At 42.4% G+C, this 14845-nt stretch overlaps 1 protein-coding gene across 2 annotated transcripts in view; it reads left to right on the top strand.

Annotated features, from left to right (window-relative positions):
- The window catches only part of TMEM19 (transmembrane protein 19), a 30153-nt gene that overhangs the window by 8267 nt on the left and 7041 nt on the right, over window positions 1-14845 (top strand). The window contains exons 1-3 of one of the 2 annotated variants that reach the window (XM_079993822.1): window positions 9275-9362; window positions 13564-13717; window positions 14215-14328. In XM_079993822.1, coding sequence (XP_079849948.1) covers window positions 9303-9362; window positions 13564-13717; window positions 14215-14328 — 328 coding nt within the window. In that variant the 5' untranslated portion in view covers window positions 9275-9302. Of the gene's footprint in view, window positions 1-9274; window positions 9363-13563; window positions 13718-14214; window positions 14329-14845 lie in introns of those variants that run through there. The other variant, XM_079993823.1, reaches the window with a different exon arrangement.

The following is a 14845-nucleotide window of genomic DNA, read 5'->3' as shown; positions in this document are numbered from 1 at the left end:
GCCAAAGCTGCCATGGGAAGCTGCAGCCAGATGGCCAGTGTACCAATACAATCCCCACTTTGTCCTGTATGCTTATAACACCACTTGCAAGCACCAGTAACAAAGGCTTTGTCCCAAGCAAAACCTGCAGAGCAGGGGCAGGGCACCATGTTCAGCTCAAGCAGCACCTTCTGAGAGACAACTTTCCAATGCCAGTCATAGGCGCAGCCAGAGGCCCCAAAGTGCAGACCAACAACTGAGAATTTTACCTTGATGCATTAGGTTTCTTCCCACTGAGGCTGTGTACACACCATGCCTTTAAATGCACCCTGAATAATATTGAGAACTATGGTTGCCCTCAGAGCCACAATTCCCAGCACCCTTAACAAACTACAGTTCCCAGGAGTCTTGGTGGGGGTATGCTTTGAATATGCTTTAAAGGTATAGTGTGTAGACAGCCAGGGGTGTAACTAGGGGGGTGCAGCCGGGGCGATTGCCCCGGACGCATTTTGGGCGGGGGACATGCTTCTCATGCCACCTTCCCCAAGCCAGCCCTGCGTGTGTTTGTGAGGGTGGATCTGATCAGATCCCAGTTTCGCAAAGCTGCTTGGGGAGGGCAGCAAGAGAAGGACCCCAGCCTTGCCAAGGCTGGGATCGAAGGGTGTGTGTCTGTTGTGTTCTTCTCACTCGTCCTCCCCGAGTGGCTTCGCGAGGAGTGTTTACATGGTGGGGCACAGAGGACAAATGGAGCCCACTGCGCCAGGCCAGCTCTCACCACTGAAGCGAGCCGCAGCTCTGTTTGCCCTCTGTACCAAGCACCTTTCGATACTGGGATTGAAGGGTGCATAGCTGATGCACATTTCTCATTCTGCCCTTCCCTGAGCTCTCTGGCTGGTCAGGCTCCTTCGCCCTCCTTCACCTGTCCCAGGCACCATGGGAACATGGGAACATGCTCTGCCTCTGTTCACAGCCTGACACGACTTCCCTATCCTCCATCCAGGAAAGCAAGAAGCAGTATCAGAGTAATTATTGACAGCCCAGCCGCCCACAGTGATGTATGATGTTAAACCACCAGAAGAAGCAACCACTATATGTTCAAAAAACTAGAACAATTTTTATTGGAAACAAGTCTAAACTGAATTCAATTAAACTTACTCCAATGCAAATGTGTACATGTCAGGACTTGAGTCAGGTGTAGATCAGCAGCATAAACAAAGCACCCGAGGCCAGTGAAGTTAATTTCCCTTGGTCTGGCCCCAGTGAAGCTGTTGTGAGGTCTGAAGGTCCCCGCCTTCCCACCGCTCTCTAAGGCTCCTCCCCTCCAGAGTGCTCACAACTGTTTTCTGTTCTTTTCATTTCTCTGTGCATTCTTGGAACCCAGGGGACGGAGACTCCCTGGATTCTTCAGCAGCCTCTTGAACCCCCCCCCCCAGCCTCTGCTTCAGCCTCAAAGTCTGAACTGCACTCTGCCACAGGTTCTTCATGTTCACTAAACCCTGTCACCTCTCCTGCGGCTGACACCTCCTTCCACCAATCCCCAGGCTCAGAGCCACCCTCCCCTTGGTGTTCCCTAGGGTGTTTCCCGGCTGCTGCCTCCCACCACTCCTCTGCATCCACCCAGTCCATGACAGTACAGAATTACATTCTAAACCAGCAATGCATCTCTTCTTAATATATTCTTAAATGGACCTTCACTCTCCCCCATCCGTTCAAATCTTAGTCACTTGATGGTCAGTCATGTGTTTCTGACTTTGGGTGGAAAGCAGTGAGTCACCATTTGTACTTAGTCATTCATTAGTATGCACGGCATATCTCTGCCCTGTAATGTGGCAAATTGTTCGATGTAGTTTATATTAAATATTTTAAAAGTGCATAAAGTGCAAAAAAATGGCTGCTATTAAATATCTAAGCTCTAGGCCCACACTTTTATAGAGAATGAATGGTACATGAGTAGAATCACATCTACCCAGTGTTTGCTCTTTCGTGAAAGTAAGTCTGAGTTAAATATTTTAGGGCCTACTTCTAAGTAAACCTGGTTAGAATCAGATAACAATATGGAAGCATGATCAGAAGCAGATAGCCTGTGGGAGCTCACTAAAAGACTTCAAAATGTAATAAGGAAAACACATTATGTTAGATGATGATCAGGATCTTTCCCTTTTTATTAATCAATAACAGCCATGGGTGGGAGGGAGCTTGAGGATCCCATCCTTTCCTTTTGTGGAGCAAATAACAACTGGATGGGACGGGTCTCATTTAGTTTGACCAAGTACATAATTTTTAAAGGCATTGTTCCCTTCAATATTAGAACTGCCATCAATATTACTAGTCTATGGAATTCATACAATACCCAACTGATATATATGCACCCTCCCCCAATTAATTTTAATGGTTCAGTACACGCATGGTGTGCTATAAGGATTAATCAGCTTTACAAGAGCAGGACAGTTTTATGAATAAGTGAGCTCTTTTATTAAATAGAAGTTTATATGCACAATAAATCCCTTTAACAGAGGATGCCTACAAAGCAATCCAGATTTCCCTTATCTCACTCAGGTTAATTTGGAGCAATCCTTGTCAGCTTTGTAGCTCTGTTCTTAAACCCATTCTTCCATATAATATTTCTCGCTCTACTGCTTAAACAAACATAGTGACTGATTTATATTAAAGACACTCAGAAATAGGCAGGTGGTTAAGATACTGACAGTCACTGACTTCCCAGTCTTGAAAAGACAAAGTAATAAAATCCAAAGATGTTATTTCAGAAATGGTAATTCTACAAGTATAGAAGTAATTCTGCCGGGGGGGGGGGGGGCGCGGGGATTGAACCATAACATTCTAACATCAAGAAACATATGAAAGGTAGGCATGAAAGCCAAATTGTTTTGAAAATAAAAAAGCTTCCTGGCCGAAGTAAGATATTTTGTATCCAGTTACAGCATTTTGACCCAATACAGTGGTGCCTTGGTTTATAATCCATTCCGAAAGTCCGTTCTTAAACCGAAACCGTTCTTAAACCGAGGTGCACTTTCCCTAATGAGGCTTCCCACCGCCGATGCCCTTCCACCTTTCGGCTTCCGTTCTTAGACTGAGGTAAAGTTCGCAAACTACTTCCGGTTTTGTGGAGTTCATAAACTGAATAGGTCGTAAACTGGGCTGTTCTTAAACCGAGGTACCACTGTATTCCTGAAATATTTTAAAGTAGCTAGACTCTTTTTTCCCTATTTGCACCTGTGTTTTTAAATGAAACTGGAAGCGGTTGCAATCTTATGTACAGTTAGGAGCAATTGTAGAATTCCGTGTGCCTTTTTTCAGAGTACTATACAGTATGTGCATAGAATCGGACTGTAAATGTCTTTTGCATGGCAGACAAAAAATAATGTGGGAAAATATTAATTGTGCATAGGTACATAGGATACTTCTTAGTAAGCTTTAACTGGCTTCCTTTCATCAGCATATTTTCACAGAGCATAGGTTCTTTGAAGCTTGCTCTCTGTTTTATGGAGTTGTGTTCTTGTCTTTCTTTTACAGTCTTTAAAATGTTAATAAATATTATTTAAATATATATATATATATATATAATCACGTGTTCTGAACAACATCTATCTTTTTAAGGGGCTAATCAAGAAAATATTTTAAAGTACTACACTTTCCATTCTGAATGTGTTTCTTGTAAGTCCCACTGGTTTTGAGGATTTTGCCCCCCCCCTTTTTGAGGGAATGTGCTTAAGATCACAAATGTGATAAAGTGGTAAATCCTAGCATGTAATGCAAACAATCAGGCTGTGGAATTACCTCCCCTCTGAAATGCATCTTATAGGCTTTTCAGTGATTGGTCAATATGTGTTTCCTTATCCAGGCCTTTTGCTGAATTGATGTATTCCCTTCTCCTGTGTTCATATGCACTGCTGTCCTGTTATTTTGTCACTGGTTTCGCTATTTTGTTTTATCTTTTTAATGTAAATTACATTTGTTTTAATTGTGACATTTTTGTAACCTATCCTGGGACCATTGGGTGAAATGCAAGCTGAGAGTACAGTATAATTAAAAAAATCTAAATTTTGCTTATATAATAAAAATAATTTATTCAGCTCAAAAACATTTCCATCCTTAATACAAAAGTCAAATACTAGGGCTAAAGAGTAATAGGACAGACTATTTTCAATAGCCTGATAATGAAGCATCTCTGTTTTCCTATACTTGGAAACACTTGTTTCTTTTTCCTACATTAGAATAGGAAAAACTGTGGTAAGGATGTCATACAAATTTGAAACTAAAGTTCAAATTCCTCCCTCCCATCTAAACTTTCTCTTAGTTTAACTAATCTTTACAACAATCTTGGGAGGTTGAATCATGGGAGTGCTGAGGACCATGCATACCCCACACCCTGAACTCCCCGAAAGAAGGGCAGCATAAAAATGTAATAAATAAATAGTGGACATTTAAAAAATATCCCTACATGATCTCCCTGTACTGAAGGCACTGAAAGGCAAGAGCTGATGGGGCTTTGCAGGTTTTTTTATTAAACATGAGAAGCATGAGAAGCAGGGTGCGTTCTCGCTTGTTATCCAATTGGGAAAGTGAGCAAGGAGTGGGGAACAGAATGGGAGAGTATTATAACAAGAAGTGTGCTTTCTTAAGGGTTCTGATCATAGTGCTTAATCTGCTCCTTTGCGTGCCTTTTGAAAGGCTGAAGCTCCATTGAGCATTGCTATTTGTTTACACTGAAGTCTTGCAGTGGGGCTTCTGGCCTGGCAAATGTGCATAAGAACACACTCCTACACCTGTGTTCAAAGCAATGTGAAGGCATTTCATGAGAGTAGATACCCCACCACTAACTCACAGTTTGAGTTATATCCAATGTTATACATACTTCATTCCACTGATTTCAGTGGGTCTATTTTGGGTATGTGACTTAGCCCCATTAGTACTATGTATTTAGTGTACTATTCCCCTCAAGTCTCAGAGTTCCCTCGGAAGAAGGATTGGTAGTTAAACCATTCTGAAAAGTGTAGCTCTGTGATGGGCACAACAGTCTCTTGACAACTCTCAGCACGCTTAACAAACTACAGCCCCCAGGATTCTTTGGGGGAAGCAATGTCTGTTTAAAGTAGCATGATGCTACTTGAAATGTAAAGTGCCTTGGTTGATTATCACTTATTATTTGCATTAAATTTAGTTTGCTGTGATTTCTGAGGACTTCATCAAGGTTATGGATCTTAACCACATCTTCTGAAAGCTCATTCAAAATCAATGGGAGTTCCAGGATATATGTTGAAAAATAGGAGAGTAATATTTATAGATATTAATTTCTGAATGCCATAAAAAGTTAGAAGATGTTCAGAACACATGAGATGACATGCTTACTATTTAATACTTTCTTTTGCTTAAGGTTTTAATCCCACATTTCCACCACAATGACTTTCAGGTTGGCTTGCAAATTCTCCTGTCTAAACTATTAACTTTAAAACGGTTCAAGTAAACAGCTTAAGAACTGATAAATGACACACAAAATAAGCCAGTAGATTAATTGCTATTTAAAAGGACAAACAAATAAAAACAGCAAAAGCAAAAACAATAGCACTGTATTAATAAAAAATGGTTCTGAAGACTTAAGCTGCAGTCTAGTCTTGAGAGCTTAGCTTACCTGCATATTTTGTAAGCGGTGTGTCAAGGATGCAGGGTTACCTGGAAATTATAAAAATGCTTTGGAAAAGCAGAACCTCGTCTCCTACCCCATCTTGAAGTCTTTAAACCACACCTCATCCCGATGATTAAAATACACTCCCTAGTAATTTTCTTGTCTGCAATTCATGCATACCTCTCTGAAATACACTTTTTATTGGCTGTTTTGCTGACACTGTGATATACTATTTTGTCATATTCTTGCTGAGGTTGACAAACTGGCATGATCTGCCATCATATGGAGCCCCTGCTCTTGGTGCTAAACCATGTTTTCCATTCCCAGAAAGAATATTTGGAGATATCAGTCCCACACTCATTGTTTTCTTTATTTTCAGTTTTCGGCTGAAGCCGTGATTCCTTCCTACATATAATACAGCTTTTTCTGAGGCTCAGCATAAATTAAATGATGAGTGGGGTTTTATTTCTAGCATTTGTCATGTCAGTCAGTTTATTTATTTCTATCCTGCTTTTTTGCCATGCAGTCACACTCAGTGTTGCTGCATTTTACAACAAATGAAAGGACATCATAACTAAAGTAAAAACTGCATCCTATCTAAAGCGGTGGCACACATGTGACACTATACTTAGGACTTGCCTGGAAGCACCAGTTTGTTAAAAATACCTTGACTAGAGTGCTGAGGAGGACAAACAACCCGAGCACATAACTCCCATACTTAAAAACTTGTACCAGCTACCAATACGCAACTTCAAGGTTTGTGTATTAATTTATGTACTACTGATTTTGGCCCAAGATCCCTTAAGGACCACCTTATGCTTCTATCCCTGTCCCATCATTGAGGTATTATGGGGAGTTTATGTTAGTGGTTCCCCAGGGCTCAGTCACATGGCTTGAATCCACCAGGAGCTGTGCATTCAGTTTTGTGGGCCCAATTCTGTGAAACTTCCTCCTGACTGAGATCAGACAGGGACCTTCCCTACTGAACTTCTGATGCTTGGTGAAGGCTTTAAACATTTCAGTCAACATTTTAAGTAAGCTTTATGACTTCATGGTAATTGTAATGGAGGGATGTAGGTTTTTTTGTAGCCTCGTTGCATATTGCTTAGAGACTATGGTATCAAGCACTATATAAATAGTTGAAATAATGCTCTAAAGTAGAATTTCAAACAAATCCAGTAACTATTTCATAGCAACCACTCAACATCAATCAATACAATAATTCAAATATAAATGCTAACTCAATAATTAATAATACTACCAATACAAATAGTGCATAATATAACTGCAACGTTTTAAAGCCATTTGTTTCATAACTGCAATATAATTCAATTCAATAACAACTATCATGGCAAAAATAAATAAAAACCTTATAGGTTTTCTTATCAAGTAAGCAATATGCAAATGTTGTTAAATAAATAAAACATTGCTTCTACAATAATTTCCACAGAGCACAATAAAATATAGAGTGCACAATAGCAGAGTGCAGTACAAATAAATATTCAACACTCCAAATCATGGGGAGTCCAGGGGAGATAACTTTGACAGCTGTATAAACTTAGCTTTAAGCAGCAATTCATAAAAGGAATAAATTCACATTCAAAATGCCTTCCTCTTATCCTCCGCTATTATAATTGGAAGTCTTATATTCTGTACCAAGAGGGGGAAATCATAGTACAAGTGAAGGCCTTGCCTCTCATCTGCAGTACCATACCATTTATCCCTCATTCACACCTTGACCCTTCTCCTTTTCTTATTTTCTTTCACCAGAGGGGCTCAAGGGAAAATCCCCTCCCAGGGGGACTAATTCCAGGTGTCATCTGCAGGTCCTTCCATGTCTTTTTTCAGTGTGCTTTCATGATTATTTGTGCTCATGATGTTATGGGGCAGTTATATGCAATCCTGCTTTCAATTACTTGTAGCACCTGCAAAGATTTTGGGGCGGACATACTGCTTTGTTCTCAATCAGTGTAAGTCCCCTAACCTCCTGCAGAAATCTTGCAACTTTTTATACTACAAATGTTCCAGTTTGTTTTTTTGTCCTGCTACTGTTGTGTTGTAGTGCAAGAGTACCCCTCAAGATAGCAACAATTCAGTGGTACTGGGGAAGCATCACAGAACAACTAATAAAACTGATGTCTCAGGGCCTTTTCTGCAGCTTTGTCCTGCAACATGTTTCCAGATGCTTCCAGACTACAGTCGCACCTTGGTTGTCGAACGCCTTGGTACCCGTATGTTTCAGCTCCCAAACGATTGAAACCGGGAAGTGAGTTTTCCAGTTTTTGAACTTTTTTTGGAAGCCGAACATCCGAAGTGGCTTCTGCTATTGTTTCTGGTGCGCCTGCACAATCGGAAGCTGCACCTTGGTTTCCAAACGGTTCAGTTCAGGAAGTTGAATGGACTTCCTGTTCGAAAACCAAGGTACGACTGTATTGGCATTTTGAGGTGTGAATCAATCATAGTCTGGCAAATTCAGCATGCACAATTAAAGCCAACTTCGAGCTCTTGCGCAGCAACCATGCTTCCCCCCCAAAACTGTCCTTTTTTGGATAAGGAAAGTGATGAGAAAATGCAGGACAATGCTTGTGTTGGCAGCACGTCCTCTAGCCTCTTCACGAAAAGCTCCAACAGCCAACGTTGTCTACGCTCTCCCTGTGAAGAAATCGGGTTGAACGCTCAAATAAGCGTTTCTGCAAACGTCCATTGGTGAATTGTCCACATGGCTGATGTGGGCAAGAAGCAGCTGTTAGCACTGCAGGAGTTCAAAGCACGGGGAGGGGGGTCGTTGGCGGATGTAATTACTCGTGCCTGTAGCAAGGGCAGGAAAAGGCAAAGCTCAGCCGCCCACGCAGAAGCTTCTCGCGGTTGCCTCCACGCCCCTAGTCACGGGGCAGCAAAAGAGAGGTTCGCCTTCAACCCTCAAGCAGTTGCACATGCGCGCTAGAAGACAACTAATCGCGCTAGAGGCCTCAGAGATAGAGACGAGAGAGCTAAAGGATACAGAGATAAGAAGTGGCGAGCTCGAGGACAAAGAGATACAAAAAGCTTAGAGTGACATTAGGGGGTTTTTTTTGGCTAGAGATAGAACTTCCTGGTTCATTTCGATCCCCCCCCCCCCGCTTTCCTCCTCCTGGGGCAAAACTGCCGTTCGTATGTTAACTATGCTGATGCGGCAAAGTGAAGAGGGTTAGTGCCTTACGACCAGCCTGGAATTTAATCCACCGGCAATATTTCTGGTTAAAAGCAGGACCGAGGCTAGTTTGAATTTCCAAATGCGGACACAGCAAAGACATGCCCGCTTAATCCTTCCCAGCTCAAATCGCAGTTTTATTTGTATGCAGAGGCCTCGAGCTTCCGCTAGCACGTCCCATTCCCCCTTCCAACAATGCATTAATCCTAGGCGGATCCACTCGGAAGGAAGTCCCACTGACTTAAAGGGGACTTATTCCAAAGTAAGTGGGTGCAGGATTGGTTTCTGTAAGGATATAGCTAAGCACAAAGCTAAGCTCGCGCCTGGATTTGCCCACTGCTTTCTGCGAGCGGCGGGTAGAGAATGCCAGTCCAGTGCCAACCCGGAACCTTGAAAACGTGTATGAGTCTATAAGTTGTCGGTCTACGGTCACGGGTTTCCAGCTCCAAAGCGTCCTTTGCGCGGGGCGGGGGGCGCTGTTCTGAGGCGGCCATGGGGCTTCCAAGCGCCGCGGCTGCCGCTGCTGCTGTTCTGCGTCTTGGCAGCGCGCGGGTGAGGAAGATGCGGCGGTTCCCACACCCCCACGCGGTCCGCAGAAAGCAGGCGAGGCCCCGGCGTCGGTGCTGAGGTGCGTAGAAAGCCCCGGAGGAGCACCTCTGTCTGGGCACAAGGCTTAGAAGCTCCCGCGGCTCCTCTCCGACGTGCCCGGCTCGCCATTTCAGGTCCGGTTTTCGCGCAAGGGAGAGCGGGATGCTTCGCCTGCCGAGGTTGAGGTCCTCGCCTCTTCCTCATTTGTAACGCGTGTAGACGGGCTGAAAGCGCTTGCCCTGCATGGCCTCAAAGTCTTAGGGGTTTGCTGAGTCCTGGCCGGTGGTCTGAAAACAACTGTTTGGAGGGGAGACAACCAGGTAGCTTCCCATGCAAGCAGCCTTGGGTTCCAGGATGGAGAAAGGCGGGGTATAAAAGCATTAAATACATAGCCACGTCACCTTTTTAGTTGTCACATAAGAGTAGGTGGGCGATTATTTCGCTACCTTTCTATCCCAACTTTTCCTCCAAGGGTTGGACTAGATTCCCTTTGGGGATCTCCAACTCTACGGTTCTGTGATTCCCCCCTTTTTCTCCAAGGACCTCAAGGTGGCCTACATACTTTTCCTCAGTGCTATTTTTCTAGAAAAAGAGTGCCAGAGTTCACCGTCAATTTCTCCCTTGTTCTCTTTAGAATGGCAATTCTTAGAAGTTGAACTCCAGCTGGAAAAAAGCCCTGCTTGTCCTCACAACAACCCTGTGAGGCAGGTTGGGTTGAGTATGAGTGACTGGCCCAATGTCACCCTGTGAGATTCACAGCAGATTTGGAGATTTGAGCTGTAGACTCCCAGGACTTATTCTTGCACTCTAACCACTAGACCACACTGCCTATCACTACACCACTGGCTCCAGAGCCAGAAAAGGAGGACAAGAGAAACAGGTAAAGAAGGTCATCTCAGGCTCCTCCAGGTAGATTCTCCTCCATCCCCACACCTGTATAGGGCTAGGAACCACATACTGTCCCACGGGACCAGTATTTCTGAATTGTTATGTGTTGGATACTTCCTTATTGTGATTTTATATAATGCATTTACTTGTGAGATCCCTTGGAAGGATTTGTACCCCAAAAGGTGGGATGCAAATCAATGAAATAAATCAACACAAAGTGTGGAGTATACTCCATACAGTGGTGCCTCGCAAGACGAAATTAATCCGTTCCGCGATTCTCTTCGTCTAGCGGTTTTTTCGTCTTGCGAAGCAAGCCCATTAACGGCTTAGCGGATTAGCGCTATTAGCGGTCTAGCGGCTTTTAGCGATCAGCTGAGGGGCGGCTTATCAGCGGAACAGCTGATAAGCGGCTTAGCGGCTTAGGAAAGGGGGGGGCGGAAAAAACCCGCGGGAACTCACAAGATTTTTTCGTCTTGCGAAGCAACCCCATAGAGAAATTCGTTTAGCGAAGCGCCTCCAAAACGGAAAACCCTTTCGTCTAGCGGGTTTTCCGTCTTGCGAGGCGTTCGTCTTGCGGGGCACCACTGTATTTATGGTACAATAATCTGATTAAAGTGACACTAGATTTGTGGTTTGAAATTGCTAGTTGTTATTGTTCTCAGCATACAAAGGGACAGTGGCAGTGATGGGGCACCGTTGGCCCAACAGGGGTTCTAATCTGCCCCATAATGTTGTTTCCCTAAGCCATGCAACACCTACTTTCACACAAGACTTTGGGCATGAAACAAGACACAGTTGTTGAGGAACAATCAGGAGCTTTAAAATATGCTCCTGATTATTCCTTGGCAGGCGGGGCTTGTATTTAATGCCTTTCAAATGTAAGCCCCACTGGGATTGGTTCCCCAGCTGCCAGTTGTAGTTCCTGAGGGGAGCCAATCCCTGCTGAAAGTAGAGCTCGAAGTCAGCATTGATCAACTGATTGGTAGTGACTTCAAGCCATGCTAGCATCAGCTGGGCTCTTCCTTTGCAATGTGTTTTGCAGTCAAGGTGAGCTGCAAAGGGGAAACGGGTCACCTGATGTCATGGTGACACCAGGTGATGGACAGGTGGTTGGCTGGCAGTGGGGGAATTAAGGTTCTAGCCTTACATTCTGAAAAGGTTCTTCTGCTCTGGATTATGGGAATAAGGCTATATTCTACCTTTGCTACTAGAGGCAATATGCCTCTGAATACCAGATGCTGGGAATCACAATTGGAGAGAGTACTTGTGGCCTTCATTCCCAAGGACACTTGGTTTACTACCATGAGAACATGATGCTGGACTAGATGGGCCTTTGGCCTCATGTACATTCCAGCCATGTGATAGAGAATAGCCCATCCAGGTAAGAAAGAGGCATGAACACAATTCAGGGGCACATTCTAAGCAATTAATTGATTAGGCATTCCAGTCCTAGTTACATGGGTCTGTATTATGTTCCTTTTAACGTCTGTGGACGTTATATATGGAACAGTGTCTCCTTCAGCTTGTTCTTTGAAAAGGCAGTCCAGCACCCCTCCTTGAATAAGTGCTCTAGCCCTCCATTCCCTTGTACAGTGATACCTCTGGTTACAGATGCTTCAGGTTGCAGACTCTGCTAACCCAGATATAGTACCTTGGGTTAATAATAATAATAATAATAATAATAATAATAATAATAATAATTTATTATTTGTACCCCGCCCATCTGGCTGGGTCTCCCCAGCCACTCTGGGCGGCTTCCATAAAAACCAAAAATACACTAAAATATCACAGATTAAAAACTTCCCTAAGAACTTTGCTTCAGGATGAGAACAGAAATTGTGCGGTGGCAGCGCAGCGGCAGCGAGAGGCCCCATTAGTTAAAGTGGTACCTCAGGTTAAGAACAGTTTCAGGTTAAGAACGAACCTCCAGAACGAATTAAGTTCTTAACCCGAGGTACCACTGTACTGTTGTTTGGATGTCTGTAGTGTGCAAAGCGGAACAGAGCAAATAAACAAATGAAATGTAGCGATACTCTTGATTCCAAAATATTTGGATGTTTGGGATGTGCTACTAGAGTATGAGATTGGTTGCTAGACTACCAACCTAAGAAGAATGCAGCAGAAAGGGCTAAACTCCGTATGAAGGCTGAAGAGTGAATTAACTTATATGCCCCACTTTATCCTTCTTTAGTGCCAATGCATGAGTGTGTTCACTCTATACAACTTCTCTTGCAAGTATGCTCTGTTCCAATGATACTGTGTTTTTCGAACAGTGGATGTCATATGCTTTGCATTTTCCAAGAATGGAACATCCTCCAGATAAGGAAAGTGCAGGCATTGTGATTCCCGTGTTGACTGGTGTGTACAAGCTCCAGTCACCTGTTTGGATATTTTATGTGAGAGTATTCACAACATAGTGTTGTTCTCATGCCTACCATGTCAATCTTGCAAACTTTTCATTAATACTTTTTCATCTACTGTGTAACACTGTTGTGCATTCAGTGAAGAAGCACTTTTTAAAAGAAAAGAAAAGAAGAGAAGCAGGTCATTGCCTTTCCACTATTTTAAAGCTCTGCCTCATCTCCTAATCCATTATCTGGGTACAAAATAGCATGTTATTGGCATTTGATTGCATTTCTAGTAGCTTTGCACAGAAGAGGAAAATGGAGTTTAAGTTGTTGGGCATACTGCTGCCTGATCATGCTGCAACTCTCCATACGATTATTGAGTAGCTGTTGGAGCCTATGCTATGGAAAAAATATAGTATCTCCCTCTGGCTCCTTACAATGACTCTTTTTCAAAATTCTGCTGCTTGCAGCAGAAGTTGCCTTGTTAACTAAGGACATTTGAATTGTTCATTAGTCAGGCCTGTAGGATTCTGTGCAGCAGGCCTTCACATGCAGATTTATTTGTATTTATTGGATTTATTTGTATGTATTGGATGAGCCTCCATGAGCTCAAACAAAATGTTAGGCATGCATGCTTTTTCCTTTGTTCTACCCCTGCGTAACTGGGAAGAGGATGCCTGCTACTTTGCGTTTCAAAGAATTTTGGCTTACCATTGGATTTGAAATGGGAACCCAGGTATATAACCAACAATAGGTACTTGACAAAGAAGCCAGGTTCAAACTGGCTTATGAAGCTGGCTGATTTAACTATAGCTTCTTCTGCCTTTATTGAATGTGGAAGCTACCTTTTCCCACATTGTTTAATTTGCACACTTTTAAAAAACCAATTACGGTATCTGAAAGCTTGTTCTTGTTTCTTCTATACACAGGTGATCAGCCTTGGACTTTCCATGATATTGTTTTCTTGGGACGACTCCAACAAAGACTATATCAAAATGATGACAAATATTATCATACTGAGTGTACTTATTTGCATTTCTTTATCTTTTTGGATTGTGTCTATGACTGCAAGCACGTATTATGGTAAAGTCTAGATTGCTACTAACACATGATACATTTTAGTTTACAACACTCATGCATAATCTTTTATTAAACTTGGCTGCTAATCCTAATATTTTCTTAATATTTCATTTTCAAAGAATACAAGCAAATTCAATTGTAAATATGTAAATATTTACATAACTAAAAATAACTTCATGTGACTGTTAGATAAGAAATGCATGTCAAATTGAGAGTGTAAAAGTTCCTTCCAGTTGATGCTTTACAGGGTGTTGCTCTGAAGGGATCCCCAATGTTGGCAAGGAATTCTGTGGGAGAAGAGCATAAAAACTCACAGCTACTTATTCAGCCTTCATCCTAACCCATATTTGTGCAGAAAGAAAAGCCTATAGAAAACTCAGTCCCGTCGTGTACATAAGGAAACAAGAGACGATAATAACACATGTAGTAAAAAAATGCTAAAGAATGTAGAAAGACATATTTCTATTCTGACATAGTGCTGTTTTTAAACTACTCTATAGGTACTTTGCGGCCTATTTCTCCATGGCGTTGGCTTGTTTCAATCTTAATTCCCCTGATAATAGCTTCACGAGGATTTAAGAAAAAAAGTCTTGATCATAGTGGAGCAATAGGAGGTATGTTCTTCTGCCTTAAGTTTGGTTGTGCTTACATATAGTTTTAGAAATTTCCTGATCCCACCCCCTTAAGTGGAATGTTCAATATTGCCATTCATAATTTTGGCTTTAATATTCTTGTGCTACTTCATCTTACTTTTTTGTATGAGCTATTTTGCAAATAATGTAGTGTCTGTACCACATTCTGAAGTTATTTCCATTACAGGGAAGATTCATTCACAAAACAATATAAATGTCGTCCAATTGACTTAAAGCAACCATAACCTTGCTAATGTAAATGGTATATTTATTGCCCACAATGGACTAGGTTATTATTATTATTATTATTATTATTATTATTATTATTATTAGGTGTGGTGTATAACATTGATGAGGTGTGGTTGCCAAGGAGAATACTTGCTGATTATATTAGCTGGAAAAGATGGTGATAGGGAGAGGCTTATGTTCATTGATTCACTCCCTATAGGGAATCAGCAGCTGTAGTCCTGTGCTTATTTATAATAATTTCATCTAGCAG

Source organism: Podarcis cretensis (assembly GCF_951804945.1).
Source record: "Podarcis cretensis genome assembly, chromosome: 10".
NCBI lineage: Eukaryota > Metazoa > Chordata > Lepidosauria > Squamata > Lacertidae > Podarcis > Podarcis cretensis.
This window is presented reverse-complemented; position numbering and strand designations above follow the sequence as displayed.